The 17,878-nt window shown below is 35.2% G+C and overlaps 2 protein-coding genes across 4 annotated transcripts; one reads left to right on the forward strand and one right to left on the reverse strand.

The window, feature by feature from the left end:
- The first annotated feature begins 3,218 nt into the window (after positions 1-3,218).
- Positions 3,219-10,314, forward strand: LOC120140918. Its single transcript, XM_039155912.1, is given in 18 exon segments — positions 3,219-3,689; positions 5,397-5,745; positions 5,838-5,914; positions 6,134-6,478; positions 6,480-6,962; positions 7,114-7,180; positions 7,284-7,346; positions 7,463-7,526; positions 7,650-7,743; positions 7,817-7,900; positions 7,975-8,064; positions 8,159-8,329; positions 8,446-8,452; positions 8,566-9,081; positions 9,157-9,249; positions 9,534-9,660; positions 9,740-9,827; positions 9,920-10,314. Coding segments are annotated over 18 exon segments (3,438 nt in total). The 3' UTR covers positions 10,169-10,314.
- Positions 10,315-10,913: 599 nt separating this feature from the next.
- Positions 10,914-17,519, reverse strand: LOC120140708 (serine/arginine repetitive matrix protein 1-like). 3 transcript variants are annotated; one of them, XM_039155694.1, is made up of 6 exons: positions 17,425-17,519; positions 16,977-17,050; positions 16,456-16,676; positions 14,718-14,836; positions 13,087-13,935; positions 10,914-11,952 (listed from the first exon to the last, which is right to left on the reverse strand). In XM_039155694.1, the coding sequence occupies exons 3-6, from the start codon at positions 16,612-16,614 to the stop codon at positions 11,166-11,168; spliced, it is 1,914 nt and encodes a 637-aa protein (XP_039011625.1). In that variant the 5' UTR covers positions 16,615-16,676; positions 16,977-17,050; positions 17,425-17,519; the 3' UTR covers positions 10,914-11,165. The 3 variants fall into 3 exon arrangements, with proteins under 3 accessions (XP_039011625.1, XP_039011623.1, XP_039011624.1); XM_039155692.1 differs by having other exon boundaries at positions 16,456-17,050; XM_039155693.1 differs by lacking the exon at positions 17,425-17,519 and having other exon boundaries at positions 16,456-17,110.
- Positions 17,520-17,878: the final 359 nt, after the last annotated feature.

Raw genomic sequence — 17,878 nt, forward strand, 5'->3', positions numbered from 1 at the left:
TTATTTGTGATGGGAATTAGAGGTGTGAACTGTGACGTGGCAAAGGTAATTGAAGGACTCCACGTGTATGCGCATTGGTGTATAGTTAAAGTATTTAGAAAAAGGGAAAAATTCATTCTATAAACATTCAAAATTTGAATTAATTTTAATAATTTAAAAAATCATTCTATACCTCAATAATTGAAAGGTGTTTGTATTATTAAATTGTGTGTTATTTTAGTATCGTAATTTTATTTTTTAACTACTAAAAATTTTTAAAACATTTTGATTAAAGAAGATATAATATCTAAATCATACGAAATATTTACAATAAATTATCTAAGATATAGATATGTGTAAAAAACTAAATGAATGGTCTAAAGAGTTGAACTCATGCCCTTTGAAGGGTAATGGTATGTAAGCTATGGTACCACTAATCCAACTTGAGAGAAGGACAAGACGATTAAAATCGACTCATTCATTTAAGATAATTTTGACTCATTCATTTAAGATAATCTTGATTAATTCGAGATCTTTAATTAGATTAGTTAATATATGGATTAAATTAATTTTATCGTTGAATTGTAAGTTCTTAAACTTTTTTAAATGAATTGGCTTACAATGACTTAAAAAATCATATATTAAATTATTTTAAAAAGTTTTTAATACTTTAAAAATGACATAATTAAATAAATTAGTTAATATTAATTCAATTAAATCAAATTGATTATTTTTATAAACACACACGGATTCGATTATTATATAAGATGATAAGTTGAAATTATTAAATTAAAATAACTGATCGAATTTATGGAATCAATAGATAAAGAGTAGGTGTTGAAATGAAATGTAAGGTACTTAATTAATTATATACCTTGCCTTCTTCTTTGTATCGTTTAATCAAGTATATGATATATCTATTGGAAGTGGAATCCGATTCGTTTTCTTTTATCAATGTTCTTTTAGGCATTACTTTTCTTTATCTTTTGCATAAAGGCCATTAATCAACGATGTAATAATTATCTTTTTTTTCTCCTTTTCGTGGTCGATAATTAAATTAATTAAATAAGTAATTACAAATCCGTTTTCAGAAGATATTTAAGTCATCTTCAAACATATAATTTAGTTTTTCATAGAGGAAAACATTTTCCATGGAAGATGACATTTCCTTGCTACTTCATTTACGTGTGTATGTATTATTTATGTTGCATGAATAGAAAGCAACATTCTGACAATTCAAGTAAAGAATTTATCCGGTTAAAGAGAGTGATTTTGATGATTAAAGAGAGTATTATTCATTTTTTATGTCTTGAGTTTGAGCAACTGTACTGCTAACCTACCCGATTGATAGCCGAAAGCTAGCGAGACACCGTTGCAATGACAGAAACAGCAAGCGCAAGAATGGGACAAAAGAGCAAACAGGTGGTGGTCGATTTCAGTTTTGATTTTAACCTTTCCTTTTGTTCGTGTTCAATAAGTATTTTGCCCAACCTCCATTCAGATCTTTGGAATTAATGAGGTGGAAGACAAAAACTATAAAAGGTGAAATAGGAAGCCAGGTCACACCGGGAATCGAATCCAGGTCACTGAATTCATAGTCCATAGTACTAACCACTACACCATGGAACCGTAGGCTGGCAGAGATTAGTTTTTTACTTTAGTACCTAATTATTTTTTAATGCTTAGGAATTTAGGTTTAACGAGGAGAGCCATCAAAAACATGAGCTGCCGTAACGTCATGTATTGTCTCATAACACGGCCTCGCCTCGCCTCCGATATTAACTTTGTAGCCGTGGGGTTCAATGAAAAACTAATGTCGATTTAGAAATGAAGAAAAAGGATAAAATATATATTAGATTAATTATATTGTTGATGGTATAGGTTCTGATTCGATGATCGTGAGTAGTTCACCTCTTTTAATTTGAATGGAGAGTATGTTGTTAAGAGAAAGATCGTTGGTCAACATTTTATATCAACGAGTGAGGAAAAGAATTTTATCTAGAATGTGAAACAGCTCCAGTATTACTCGTAATATAATTATCCTGATCGTAGGGTTACTGTTGTAAAATATATGATCATCATTATTACCAATAGACTATCAATTTGAATAGATACGATGGTCAACTATCATATTTGATTGTCAAAGTCGCATCAAAAGTTGATGAAGGAGAGCTAGTGATCATCTGCTAAAGTAGTTCTTGGGGTGACATAAGTTTTTTAAGGTTCTATTTAATTGCCGTTTTAGGTGATTATGTTGACGAGGTGTCAACAATTTCAGATGGATTTACTCCAGAGATATAACATATATTAAAATTACCATTTTGTTATTAAACTTTTAAAAGATATAAAATGATTATTAAATTTATTGAATTATTACGGAATATTCGCTATAATGTTATAATTAAATGTAAAATTTTGATAAATTTATTATAATATTTTGATAAATGATCATTTTATAACAATTTGATAATAATTTTACAACAATTCAGTAAATATAAAAAATTATTTATAGTTTTTTATATTTGATGTAAATTTTTTTATAGTTTTTGAAAATTTAATGATCAAACCTATCATTTTAGCATTTTCCAGTGACTTATGATGTAATTTATCTTATAAATATGCTTTAAATTTAGTGATGTAAATGTTCCATGCTGCTTGATTTAAAGGCCATTGGCCAGTGCGTTCTTAAGAGACTCCAAAGCTCTAATAAACGAAAACAAGCAACCGATCATTAATTGAAAAGCCTATCCATTTCGATGGTTGGGTGATCCGGTGTGAACCGAATCAACTGATAGTTGCCTAATTGGTTCAGCTGGTTTGGTCTGAATTCATCAATATATTCTTTTTATTAATTTGGGTTTTAGTTTTCCTTTTTAAAGAGGAAAAGAAGACCAAAAAATGGGAAAAGACACTTGTCATGTGCCAATTGTACTAAATTTTAATCAACTTTATCAACTGCTTAGCAACGAGCTGCTGGAAGGTGGCTATTACGATGACATTTGTTTCATTAGTGTCTTTACGAGGAAATGAAAACGAGGTTTAATTGATGCTGTTTTCAATTAGATTACCAAATCTTGTACTGAATCAGACATGTTTCATTCCTTTTATGAATTGTTATGGTACGTTAGGTACACCGTCATATCAACCCCGATAATAATTTTTGATAATTCGAATTATCTATATAAATGCTATCAAATTTATGGAGAATGTCACCTGTTTCGTTCACAAGCTTTCCCGAGATGGCAAGCCACAATGATAGCACTGTTGTTATCCCTAAAGTGTCCATTGAAGGTATTCTGACGGTTAGTCCGACGAGGTTGATTGATCCGAGACAGACCCGACTGGTGTTAACGTGTGATCTTGTCGGTTCAGGGATTTTGCAGAGGTGCTTCAACGTGGTCCAATACTACATGAAGGAAAAGGAAGAAGATTCTGGCTGGCTAGTTGCTGGGTGGTTTAAAGAAACACTAGCGAGAGCTTTGTTGGAGCAACCGATGATCTGTGGTCGTCTTCGAAAAACAGAGCGAAACGAGGGAGGATTGGAGATCGTGTCCAATGATGCCGGCGTTATACTCGTCGAGGCGACGATTCAGATGAATCTCTTGGAGTTTCTCGATTTGAAGCCAATGGAAGAGGCCGAAGCTCAGCTTGTGTTTTGGAAAGATATCGATGAACAAAATCCGCAATTATCCCCGCTATTCTATGTTCAGGTAATTAACAATAACTTCAACAGTTATAGATTAAATAAATCATCTTTGAATAAACGAGGTTATGTTGGTATTAATTTGTCTATTTTAAAAGTTATTCATTTGTTTCATGTGTCTATTTGAATTTTTAATATTATAAATTTGTTTAGTGTTTATGAACATATTTATTTTATGTTCTTCAATATGTTAATTTAGCATTTGTGAACATATTTATTTATAAGTTGACATGAACTAAATAAATAAATAAAACTTGTGAAATTATGTCACTAACCTTTAAACTCCTTAAACTTCAAAATTTGAATTCCAAAGTTTACTCTATGTTTAATTTAATCCATTCTTTTATTAACATTTAAAATATAGAAAAAGAAAAAGAAAAGGAAAATTAAATAAATGAGTTTATAAACAAGTCATAAACGAGCTTTTAAAAGAATTTGTTCGTGAATATGAATAAATCGAACACATTTATATTTATGTTCCTCCGTTTATTAAATAAAAATAAAAATCCTTCACGGGAGGATGATTTGGACGCATGCATGGTGAATATCATCGTCACCATTCCTAGATGAGAGGTTCTGAAAAAGATTATTATAATTTATGTATTTGTGTAATATTTATGGTGTTTATATATCCTATCATATAACAATTCTATTTAAAGTATTTTATATTCGACTCTGAGTCGATGTATTATCTTATATCATAACTATATTTATGGTGTCTATGTACTTATTTCGTATTTAAGGTGTTTATGACTTGTATCGTGTTTATGAATCATAAATAAGTTGTTAAAGCATTTACATATGATGAGTTTAGTTGATGTTGAATTATTTTATATAATATTGATATAATTTATATTTGTTTAAATTTTATTTTAGTGTAACAATCAAGCGATTTTAATAGTTAAATGATTGATGATTATTTCTAGAGTTATTGGATTCAAATACTGTGTACAAAGGTGTTCGAGCATTGATATCAAATAGTTGAATCTTTCGAATAAATACTATATTGTAATCACATAAGTCTAATAAAAAAGTTTGATTTTATTTTAAATATAATTTTAAAATTTTATTTAGATTTTATTATATTTAAAAATAATTAATTTAAATATGTTTTAAGATTATGTATAATTTTTATTTATAAAATTATTATATTATTTTAATTTAAGATGTTTATCTTTTAGATAAGATTAGATATTTTAAATTTGACATTATGAATGAATAAATTAGGAATGGAGAGTTATTCTTACAATATGGCAATGCAATATCAATTTGATGAGTAAATCAAATTATGATGGTTAACTTAAAAAAATATTACATAATTTTTTTTAGATAATATTCATATTATAGTGTTATGTATCATCATATATCTGTTTTATTTATATATATATATATATATATATATAATTAAAATTGATAAATAGATATGTTTTTTCTTAAAATATAAAATAGTTTTTCGGTAAAAATAAAATAAAAATATTTTTAAAACGATGAAAAAGAGAAGTAAATTCGCACATGTTCAAGTTATCAGACGAGAACACTGGCGGGAAAACTCGCACGTGTTAAATGTTAAAATCCCTATCACCCGATTCCCGCCCAACTCAGTATCGTCCCAAAAATTCACTGAAAAATACCTTAATTTTCAAACCCTAACATTTCTCTCCCCGTCTTGCTCCCCTGCTTCTCTGTCTGCATCCATAATCGTCATGAAAAGTAACACGGACCAACTCACCGAGTCACTAAGTCTCTCAGCCACGGAGTCTCAAAAGGCCTGGTATGTTTTTCTCTTATAGTCTCGATCGGTAAGCCCACCCCTCTCCCGGACCTCGCTTCCCAGTGCACTCTCTTTTCGGCAAGCTCCGCTATCATATCCTCTCTTCGTTCCATCCCAAACTCTCCGATTACACTCTCGAACGACAAGCATCTCGTTGTTATCTCTTCAATTGGCCTTTCGTATTTCGCCGCTTACTTAGCTCGAAATTTCACTGTCGCCGATGCTTTCACTTCGCTGCCGATTCGTTTCGGTAGTTTCTCGAATATATGGCTTCGCAAGAGAGATCGAGATGGTAAATTTTTTTAAAAGGAGTATTTTGTTTTCACTTTTTTTGTGTAATTTCGCGTTTATGTTTCTTTAGTTGACCTTTAAGTTGTTTTTCAGCTGCGAATTTTTCTGAGGATGAGGAGGAAAGGAAGTTGATTCCCTCATTTAAGAGAATTCGGAATTATCGTACGAAGGTATTTTCTGAGATTATTTTGCACAATAGATCTGTAGATCAACTCCATGAAATTGCGATTTTGTAGTAACTTTTAGATCGAACTGCCTGTATTTTTGGTTTATTGATGACAATTCTAGATCTGCGAATTGGAAATGCCATCAACAAATCTGCTTTTAGTAACAATTGTTCATTTTGGAGTTATAGTCTACAAATACTAATTGACGAAAAAAAAATTCAGGTGCGTTATCATTTAACTGATGATATCAGTAGAATGAGTAGTCCTATGGTCTCGGTAAAAAACACTGAGCTGAACTCCTGTTTGTTAGCTGAATCTAGTGCTAGACAATTAAGCTGTGAAGTGGAGGGCACTGAAAACGTAGAAAGCAAGGTGCACGTGCAAGACTATATGCTAGGACATGTCAGTAAAAAATTAGTTGCCAGTGAGCCAATTGTTGAACCGATGTTTCTAAATGGAGAAACAGTTCACGACATAGAAACCACATCTGTTAAACTCGATGGTATAAACTCTCCAGAGTTTGCTGAGAAGAGCAGTATGTCAGTGGAATCGGGTGGAAATTTTTTTTGTGGATTTTACCGCCACAAATTTTAGAATTGCAGACAATGAAATGGTTCTGGAGGATGATAAGAAAGAGGAGAAACTTAACTTGGCAAGTAGAAGACAAGTAGTTGAAGATCTTTCTCCTCCATTTAACATTAATCTTTCCGATATCCTGCCTAAAATAGATTTGAATAAGATGTCATCCCTAGGTGAGGAATGCGAGAGTTTAACGGAAGTAGCTAGTGTTATGCATTCTATTACTGAAGAGCAGTTGACAGATTCTTCTGCAAAAGCAAAGACAAATCAGATTCAGAGGCATGTGGTGCCTCCAGTATTGCAGACCCCCAACAAGTCTTTAGGGGATACCGTTGTTGTCAGTACTTACAAAAGGAGGAGGCATGGTGTTAAAGATAATTCATCAGTCTGTACTGTGCTGAAATCAATTCAGAACCATAAGGATATATCTGTTAAAGAAAGAAGGGGAAACTCTATATCCATTTCTCTTCAGGTAAGCTCACTTCTCCATTTGAAGCTTTCTGTCTCATGTATGAAGTTATATTATTTTCATTTTTTCTAGTGGCGTCTATTCAACGAGCCTGAGTTGGCTGTTGTGCATTATTTTTAATGATAACCTAAATATTGATCTATGGTTCCTTTAGGACCAGTCAAAGCCAAAAATATTACCCGACTTTGAATCTTATATTGTAGAAGAGGAAGAAGGTTCAGGTACCATAGCTTCAATTTTTCTTGCTTGCATATCACATCCCCTGTGTTCTGCTTATAACTAAAATGATTTATTAATTGGATAAGGTGAAACTTGAATTGGCAGGTGGTTATGGTACTGTGTATAGGGCTCGAAGGAAGAATGATGGGGCTTTTGTTGCCCTTAAATGTAAGGCAAATTCATATAACATGCAGTTGCATTGCTATGCTGTAACGAGGGCTCTTATTGTATTACGTGTATGGGCCATTCCCCTGATGTTATATTACTTATTTATCTCATTGCAGGTCCTCATGCCAATGCTCATAAGAACTATGTTAACAATGAGCTGAACATACTGGAGCGTTTTGGGTAAACATTCTAGAAAATGTTTGTTTCACTTTAAAGAAAACCTTGTTTGTAAAAGTGAAGCAGTTTTCATTAAGCTCTTCTTCCCTCCTCCTTCAATCTTCTGTATTTTATTGTCAATATCAGGGGCAGAAACTTCATAATACGATGTGAAGGTTGCATTAGGAGTGAGAATTCTGATTGCTTTGTTCTGCAGTATGTTGAGCATGATAGACCTGAGGTAATTATTAGAATTTTGGAAGCCATAACTTGTTTGTTCTTCTTGTTGATGGTGAGTTTGTTTCATTGAGCAGGTGTTGAAAAAAGAGATCGATGTTTTCCAGTTAAAGTGGTATGCTTTTTGCTTGTTCAAAGCTCTTGCAAATCTTCATAAAGAGGTATATGATTTTTTAAATGTGATGCATCTATCTACAAAATTACATGATTTTAATTACTCTTTATGAATCTGCAGGGAGTAGTTCATAGAGATGTTAAACCAGGAAACTTTCTTTTGTCTCGTAATACCAACAAAGGTTATCTTATTGATTTCAATCTTGCAATGGTACGTAGCTATGTGCCAACCTTACATGATCATGTGATTGTCCGCTACGTATTTTTCCGCCGATCTTTTTGTTCTCTAATTTAATGATAATCAGTTTTGTTTCTTCTCTTGTTTTGATAGGAAATGCATCAAAACTACAGTAGTACGGGTTAGTTCTTTTTTCTGGATCTTTCAATTAAGAATTCTACTACTGTTTTACTGTAGCAATGAAGAGGAACATCTACATATTTTTGTTTTCTTGTCTGTCCTCTATATCCATAAGAACTGAAAAGAAAAAACGAGAGTTATAAACTGGTTGGTAACTACTTGCTGCTGCTTATCATCCAAATAACTGATCTGCTGTGCGTTGAAATGTTTTGTTTCTTGTTTGTTCCATTCCAGTCAAATGGTATTGCTTTCCATTGTGTATTTAGTTTACCTTCAAAGTTTCCTGATCTACCTACCTCGGTACCTCCTGACTATCAATTAATGATTGATGTGGCATTCTTATGCATGTCACAGACAAATCAAAGTTGGGATATGATGCAAGTTATCGTCGTAATATTGTGCCTGCCAAAGCTACTCATCTGACGGATAGCAGCAAATTTTTAAATATCAAATCAAGAGAGGGAATCAATATTGAGGCAACAAAAGGCTCCAGGTTAACTTTAGAGCCTAAGAAGACAACAGTCCAAAGGAAGGCTCCTCACAACGACTTGGGTAGTTGGAATAAAATAAACAGTCAGGGTGCAGAAGTTTCAGCCATTACCTCGGCAAAGGATGCAAGTGCAAGGACTCCTTCAGCAGAAAGACTCAGAGAACCTTTGCCATGCCATGGTAGGAAAGAGCTCATCACCCTGGCACAGGAAGCAATGCAGCTGACCCCAAAACCTGGAGTGTCTCATGTTCCTGCTCCCATGAGAAAACGAGTTGCTGCTTCTTCAGGAATAATGGATAGACAGATTCTCTATCCTACTCCAATGCCTTTGAGCTCAACTAGCCTTGCGATATCTGGATTTGGTTTATCCAAGAACAAGGGTACGAATTATTTTTGGTGAAATTTGAAATTTTGAAAGAGTAATTTCCCAAATGAAATGCTCCAAACCTTTGCAGGGGATGGAAAGCATAAGAGAGAAGGTCCTTGTGCTGGAACAAAAGGCTTCCGCAGAGGTAATGAACAATACGCTTCAATTTTATGTTTTGAATTTAATTGATAAAAGAAAAACCATAAGAGTGGATAATTTGGTTTTTTCTTATGGTGCTTCAAGCTTTTATGGATTGAATTCATTTTATAAGCAAAAGAGCATTTCGAAAAGAAACATATTAACACCCTATGCCAAATTTTAACCATTTGACCAAAGTAAGAAAATTGATTTATGGTAGAAAATGAACCGGGAGGATGTGCCAACTAGAACTTCTTGCATGTTCAGATTCCATTATACAGCTCTCTCCTTGATAATTGATATTGTACTTCCAATGAATGCCTGGAGTTGAGTGGTTTGTGCAGGTCTTATTCAGATCTCAACATCAAGGTCCAAAGATTGATGTCTGGTCTGCTGGGGTCACTCTACTCTACCTAATGATCGGAAAATCACCGTTCAGCGGTGATCCTGAACAGTAAGATTTCTTCAACCGAAGTTACTTGATCCAGTTTCTGTTTGATTGCTTATGTTGCCAACATCTTTGGCGCTTTCAGGAATATTAAGGATATTGCAAAATTGAGAGGCAGTGAAGATCTTTGGGAAGTAGCCAAGTTACATAATCGTGAATCCTCATTTCCTGAGGTATAAATACAAGTATAATGCATGATTTGCAACTATAATCTATTCAAAAGTAAATTGTCATGTCTTATTCAAGATTCCGATTTTTGTTGCAGGAGCTTTATGGCAAGCAGTCTTTAACATCTATGAACCTAAGAGAGTGGTGTCAAATGAATACGAAGAGACGAGTCTTCCTTTTGGATATACCGGACTCTCTTTATGATCTTGTAGACAAGTGCTTAACGGTAAACCTGAGATTAAGGATTACAGCAGAGGATGGTCTTAAGCATGAATTCTTGGCTTCAATACATGAAAACCTGAGGAAGCAAAGGGCTTTCAAGCAAGGGAATCAGCTTGGACTCTGAGATATCCAACAATCTTTTGCTGGGAGAAAGGATCACTAACTCAATAACTCCAATTTTTTGAAGGTTTTGTGGAAGGTTCGAAATCTTTTCTGCAATTCTAAATGCTGTAAATGTATGGAATTTCATCTTATATGTTCCAGTTGTGTAAATGAATGCATTACCAGAAATAGAAAGAAAAAAATGCATATCAATTAGCTAAGGTTCACCTTTGGTGGTGCATCACATGGGAAGGTTTAAAGGTCTATGATTTATTACATGTCAAACCATCAAAAGTATACTCAAAAACCTATTCTTTGTGTTAAGTTGATGTTTGCTAATCTGATGGTTAAATTTTCTTAAGTTCAAAGTCGGCACAAGATAGTACTGGCAGCATCGGCCCATTAATCTACCTATTCGGTTAACGCTATTTTCTTATAAATGTTTTTGGGTGTAGAGTACACATGTATGTTTTTGGCAAAATATCCTTTGATTATACGTCGTTCTTTGTTGAGTCTTTCATTTATAAGAAGTCATAAAATAATAATCCAATTATTCATATATTCTAAATCAACGATCGTCTTATCATTAACTTTTTAATAAAAAAGAATAAATTTAAAATATACAAATAGTTATATTATTATTTTATAATTTTTAATAGTAAAATAACTAAAAAATAATAATAATATAATCAAAAACTATTTTATAACTTTTAATAGTCAAAAAACTTAATAAAATAATATCCTATAATCACGAGACCCATTTGTGTACATTACCCAATATTTTTTTCATTAAATCAGTAGATTATCGATTTTAACAAAATTTATGATCTAACTGACCGTCTTAATCTGCACCTCTAGCTCCAACATGATTCCACCCCACAACCCAATATTATTCCCAAACAAGGGAAATGTGGCACAACAATAGTACTTGGTAGAGTTCAAAAGAAATCATTACTATCCTCTTCACATATAACTGGCACTATGAAGACTGACTATTTTATAGGGAACAAGAAGTTGATTTAAGCTGTATGCTCTCGAGGATTGTTGGCACAAACAGAGGCTAAGCGTGGTGGTGCTTTTGCATTCACGGATCGCTTACTCCTGCCTTCACTCTTTCCGCCTGTCTCAGAGGGTGAAGCACCTCGCTTTTCTCTATACCTTGTGCTATCAGTAGACCTTCCATGGTGACGGTTACTGACGTCACCAGGACTCCTTCGGAAACTTTTGGTTCTACACGAGTCCTCATGGCCATGACTCTGGGGTTTGGGTTTATATGGAGATCTTTCCCTCTTCCGGCTTCTTTCAATAGGTGATGCACCTCTCCTTTGTCTATGTTTTCCATTATCGATAGGCCTTCTATCACGAGGGATACTGTCATTCGTGGGTCTTCCATACACTGTACGATAACATCTGTCTGACCTTGGAGAATAAGAATCCTGATGGCAATATCTCTGAGGCTTTGAATTCGATGGAGATCTTCCCCTCTTCCAGCTTCCTTCCAATGGTGATGCACCTCTCCTTTCTCTACCCTTTCTGCTATCGGTAGACCTTCCATGGTGAGGGTTACTGTCATCATCGGGACTTCTAGACACCCTATGATAATATTTGCTTCTCTGGTGGCCCTTGTAATGATCATATTTGAAATTGCCAAGATCACTCTTGCTGACATGATCTCCGAGCGAATACCTTGTATGTTCCTTGTGAACTTCTGGTTCTGGATACCGGAAGAGAGACGTAGATCTGGATATTGATCTAGAAAAATGCCGAGATGGAGACTCCAATTGAGGCTCCAACTCCCCATTGCCCCTATGCAAAATGAGAACCACACAAATAAAGAAAGTTGCACATTTCGATAAATAAAAGCACATATTAATGGAAAAGCGTATTATGATGGTTCTATACTAATGTCGGTCTCTATAAGAACCTTTTTGAGCAGAGAACATTCACAGTCTCACACACTCCATTTTTCCTTTCATTTTCAAGGTTATTTATGGGATCTCTCTTTTCAAGATGGAAAAAGTGAATGCACCTATTGAAGTGCTACATGCTCAAGTCAAATGATATATTTTTTTGATAGGAATAGGTCTCATTAAAAACCTCCCTCATAGTTGGCTCTTGTGAAAGAGGCAACTAGCGGAAGGAGGAAAAGAGTACCTCATTATATTAAAACCATGTTTACATAAGATTACAGCTTACTAAATAAACTGTCCGAAATAAAATACAAACCAAAACAACCATAAAGCTCAAACATCAACCAATACCCTCTTTAGCTAGCTTATCAGCCTCCCAATTGCATGTCCTAGGAATCCATCTAACAATAATACCCCTAGCAGAAACTAAGGCCTCAATTTCCCCAACTAAAGTATTGAAAAAAGTAGGGGCAGAAAATGGCAGCAAAATCCAGTCAACTGCTGTTTTACAATCTGTCTCGAGGATTAGTCTTCCCTTCAGAGCACCTTTTAAAGTATATTCACTTACGTTAATTCTACTCTTCATTTCTCTTGAAGTACCCGTATCCAACACATGGTTATGGGGAAATGACTTCTAAATATCCTCCAAATACATGAAAAACCTTTGAAGAGATTAACCGTACCCGTGTCAAATACATACCTGAGTTTGAGTAACAGATGTTCAATCTATATACCCAGCTCAAAAAATGCTAGCATGTATGATTTAAGACAGTAGCAAGTTTATTGAGTGAAACCCAACAATCAGAATCATCAGTTTCAGTATAGAGCTAAGATACCAAAATGGGAGAATGTAGGGTGTACTTTCATAGAGTTAAATCAACGAGAAGCCAGAGAGCTAATTAAACAACTTGTCAATACATTCCTATTGGCTATATATTAAAGACAATCTATGCACAGAATATGCACTGGAGCTGGAGCAAATATATAATAAATGGCGAGAAAAGGGGATAATACGTTAAAGCCACCGTACCTCTCGGAGTTAAACTCTTCTAGTTTCACTTCTGGTGTAACAACCTTTTTACCTAGACGAATCTCACTAACTTCGGCCGCACCTGCTGTGATTTGCTGAACAGCTGCTTTTATCTTTGCCTCCTGTGCATCAGCAAGCTGTTGGGCCCAAAGCTGTTGATTCGCTAGCGATTGTTCGAAACTTTGTTCTTGCTGTGCTATGACATCAATCAAAGCTGAGAGCGAGGGTCCGTGACTCGGTTGGCTTGACGTATACATTTCCTGAGAGGTAGTCTCCATTGCTTCGCCTTCTAACTTTGCACGGGGCTTGGGTTTATATGGAGATCTTTCCCTCTTCCGGCTTCTTTCAATAGGTGATGCACCTCTCCTTTGTCTATGTTTTCCATTATCGATAGGCCTTCTATCAAGAGGGATACTGTCATTCGTGGGTCTTCCATACACTGTACGATAACATCTGTCTGACCTTGGAGAATAAGAATCCTGATGGCAATATCTCTGAGGCTTTGAATTTGATGGAGATCTTCCCCTCTTCCAGCTTCCTTCCAATGGTGATGCACCTCTCCTTTCTCTACCCTTTCTGCTATCGGTAGACCTTCCATGGTGAGGGTTACTGTCATCATCGGGACTTCTAGACACCCTATGATAATATTTGCTTCTCTGGTGGCCCTTGTAATGATCATATTTGAAATTGCCAAGATCACTCTTGCTGACATGATCTCCGAGCGAATACCTTGTATGTTCCTTGTGAACTTCTGGTTCTGGATACCGGAAGAGAGACGTAGATCTGGATATTGACCTAGAAAAATGCCGAGATGGAGACTCCAATTGAGGCTCCAACTCCCCATTGCCCCTATGCAAAATGAGAACCACACAAATAAAGAAAGTTGCACATTTCGATAAATAAAAGCACATATTAATGGAAAAGCGTATTATGATGGTTCTATACTAATGTCAGTCTCTATAAGAACCTTTTTGAGCAGAGAACATTCACAGTCTCACACACTCCATTTTTCCTTTCATTTTCAAGGTTATTTATGGGATCTCTCTTTTCAAGATGGAAAAAGTGAATGCACCTATTGAAGTGCTACATGCTCAAGTCAAATGATATATAAACAATCAATAAATCTGCTGACCTTGGTTACAGGCACCTTTTAAAGTATATTCACTTACGTTAATTCTACTCTTCATTTCTCTTGAAGTACCCGTATCCAACACATGGTTATGGGGAAATGGCTTCTAAATATCCTCCAAAGACATGAAAAACCTTTGAAGAGATTAACCGTACCCGTGTCAAATACATACCTGAGTTTGAGTAACAGATGTTCACTCTATATACCCAGTTCAAAAAATGCTAGCATGTATGATTTAAGACAGTAGCAAGTTTATTGAGTGAAACCCAACAATCAGAATCATCAGTTTCAGTATAGAGCTAAGATACCAAAATGGGAGAATGTAGGGTGTACTTTCATAGAGTTAAATCAACGAGAAGCCAGAGAGCTAATTAAACAACTTGTCAATACATTCCTATTGGCTATATATTAAAGACAATCTATGCACAGAATATGCACTGGAGCTGGAGCAAATATATAATAAATGGCGAGAAAAGGGGATAATACGTTAAAGCCACCGTACCTCTCGGAGTTAAACTCTTCTAGTTTCACTTCTGGTGTAACAACCTTTTTACCTAGACGAATCTCACTAACTTCGGCCGCACCTGCTGTGATTTGCTGAACAGCTGCTTTTATCTTTGCCTCCTGTGCATCAGCAAGCTGTTGATTCGCTAGCGATTGTTCAAAACTTTGTTCTTGCTGTGCTATGACATCAATCAAAGCTGAGAGCGAGGGTCCGTGACTCGGTTGGCTTGACGTATACATTTCCTGAGAGGTAGTCTCCATTGCTTCGCCTTCTAACTTTGCGCGGGGCTTGGGTTTATATGGAGATCTTTCCCTCTTCCGGCTTCTTTCAATAGGTGATGCACCTCTCCTTTGTCTATGTTTTCCATTATCGATAGGCCTTCTATCACGAGGGATACTGTCATTCGTGGGTCTTCCATACACTGTACGATAACATCTGTCTGACCTTGGAGAATAAGAATCCGGATGGCAATATCTCTGAGGCTTTGAATTCGATGGAGATCTTCCCCTCTTCCAGCTTCCTTCCAATGGTGATGCACCTCTCCTTTCTCTACCCTTTCTGCTATCGGTAGACCTTCCATGGTGAGGGTTACTGTCATCATCGGGACTTCTAGACACCCTATGATAATATTTGCTTCTCTGGTGGCCCTTGTAATGATCATATTTGAAATTGCCAAGATCACTCTTGCTGACATGATCTCCGAGCGAATACCTTGTATGTTCCTTGTGAACTTCTGGTTCTGGATACCGGAAGAGAGACGTAGATCTGGATATTGATCTAGAAAAATGCCGAGATGGAGACTCCAATTGAGGCTCCAACTCCCCATTGCCCCTATGCAAAATGAGAACCACACAAATAAAGAAAGTTGCACATTTCGATAAATAAAAGAAGCACATATTAATGGAAAAGTGTATTATGATGGTTCTATACTAATGTCAGTCTCTATAAGAACCTTTTTGAGCAGAGAACATTCACAGTCTCACACACTCCATTTTTCCTTTCATTTTCAAGGTTATTTATGGGATCTCTCTTTTCAAGATGGAAAAAGTGAATGCACCTATTGAAGTGCTACATGCTCAAGTCAAATGATATATAAACAATCAATAAATCTGCTGACCTTGGTTACAGGCACCTTTTAAAGTATATTCACTTACGTTAATTCTACTCTTCATTTCTCTTGAAGTACCCGTATCCAACACATGGTTATGGGGAAATGACTTCTAAATATCCTCCAAAGACATGAAAAACCTTTGAAGAGATTAACCGTACCCGTGTCAAATACATACCTGAGTTTGAGTAACAGATGTTCACTCTATATACCCAGCTCAAAAAATGCTAGCATGTATGATTTAAGACAGTAGCAAGTTTATTGAGTGAAACCCAACAATCAGAATCATCAGTTTCAGTATAGAGCTAAGATACCAAAATGGGAGAAGGTAGGGTGTACTTTCATAGAGTTAAATCAACGAGAAGCCAGAGAGCTGATTAAACAACTTGTCAATACATTCCTATTGGCTATATATTAAAGACAATCTATGCACAGAATATGCACTGGAGCTGGAGCAAATATATAATAAATGGCGAGAAAAGGGGATAATACGTTAAAGCCACCGTACCTCTCGGAGTTAAACTCTTCTAGTTTCACTTCTGGTGTAACAACCTTTTTACCTAGACGAATCTCACTAACTTCGGCCGCACCTGCTGTGATTTGCTGAACAGCTGCTTTTATCTTTGCCTCCTGTGCATCAGCAAGCTGTTGGGCCCAAAGCTGTTGATTCGCTAGCGATTGTTCGAAACTTTGTTCTTGCTGTGCTATGACATCAATCAAAGCTGAGAGCGAGGGTCCGTGACTCGGTTGGCTTGACGAATACGTTTCCTGAGAGGTAGTCTCCATTGCTTCGCCTTCTAACTTTGCGCGGAAGAGTGGATTTTTTCAAACTCAAGACCAATCTCCACCTGCAATTTTCAAGCAAGGTAGTCCTACTACTGGAAGCAAACTATATTAGGTTTCAAAGATTTCCCTAACCTTTAACCATGTTACTGGAACTTCCGTTTTTCTTAAGATATCTTTCAAATATCCGAACATAGATACCAGATATTATCCTTCAAATATACGGAAAAAAATGTGAACATGTACATTCAATTATCTCGATAATCACACTGAATCCAAGTAGTATAGATCATTTTCCAGGCTTTTAACAAATGCAATACAAGTTCACAAGTTATACACTTAACTCTTGGAGGGTGCAAACATACCTAATTATAAACATTCAAAGTTAATCAATAAATCGTTTCTTCAACAGTTGAGTAAATGCAGCCACGCTCTTCATCTGGGGAAAAGAACAAGAACATCAATGAAAATTCCAGACTAAATTTGACAATTAAACTAGCATTTTTCCAGAAGCAGCATATAACTCGAGTACTGAAATATGATCCCCCAAAGATTTTTCAAACACATGAAAAATTGAAAATACTAGACTCACACGACTCAATGCTTGAGTACGAGTAACACGAGTCGTAAATCGTAAAATAGGTTAAATCTGCTGTCTATCTTTCTCTTCTAGCAAAATACTTACTAAATTACTTGCACTATCTAATTAAACCCTAGAAATGCCGTGCTTAACGACTCATAAAAAAAGTACCAATAAACCGTAAAAAAGAAGAAACACATGAGGCAATCATCAAATAGAAAACACAAATATACCGATAATATGTCATCTTCTGGCCCATCGTATGTTTCCAAAAGGCATGATCGCATGAGAACAGCAAAATGAAAGACGAAGAAACGCATCGAAGATAGATAACGCGACGAAGAGAAAAATAGCGTGTTTAAGAAGCTAAGGACGACCATCTTTTCAGATCACGTGCGTAAAATCACGGTACCGTAAATGGAGTAATCGGTAATTATCTTACATGTTTATTTAAATTAATTTTATTAACATAAATCAACTTACCCGTGGTTAAGTAAATATTATTATTTTTTGAGGTCGGTTTAAATACCGTATATGCAAGGGTATCAACGTCAATGTCAAATGATTTAGAGTTTTTGAACATATACTATTTTGTTCATCTAAACTAATAAAAAGTTAATTTTATTAGTAACTTAATTCATTTTTAGGGTAAAGTACACAAATAGTCTATGACTATAGGATATTAAT

The sequence above is a fragment of the Hibiscus syriacus genome, unplaced genomic scaffold (genome assembly GCF_006381635.1).
Source record: "Hibiscus syriacus cultivar Baekdansim isolate YM2019G1 unplaced genomic scaffold, ASM638163v2 tig00110788_pilon, whole genome shotgun sequence".
NCBI classification, from domain to species: Eukaryota; Viridiplantae; Streptophyta; class Magnoliopsida; order Malvales; family Malvaceae; genus Hibiscus; species Hibiscus syriacus.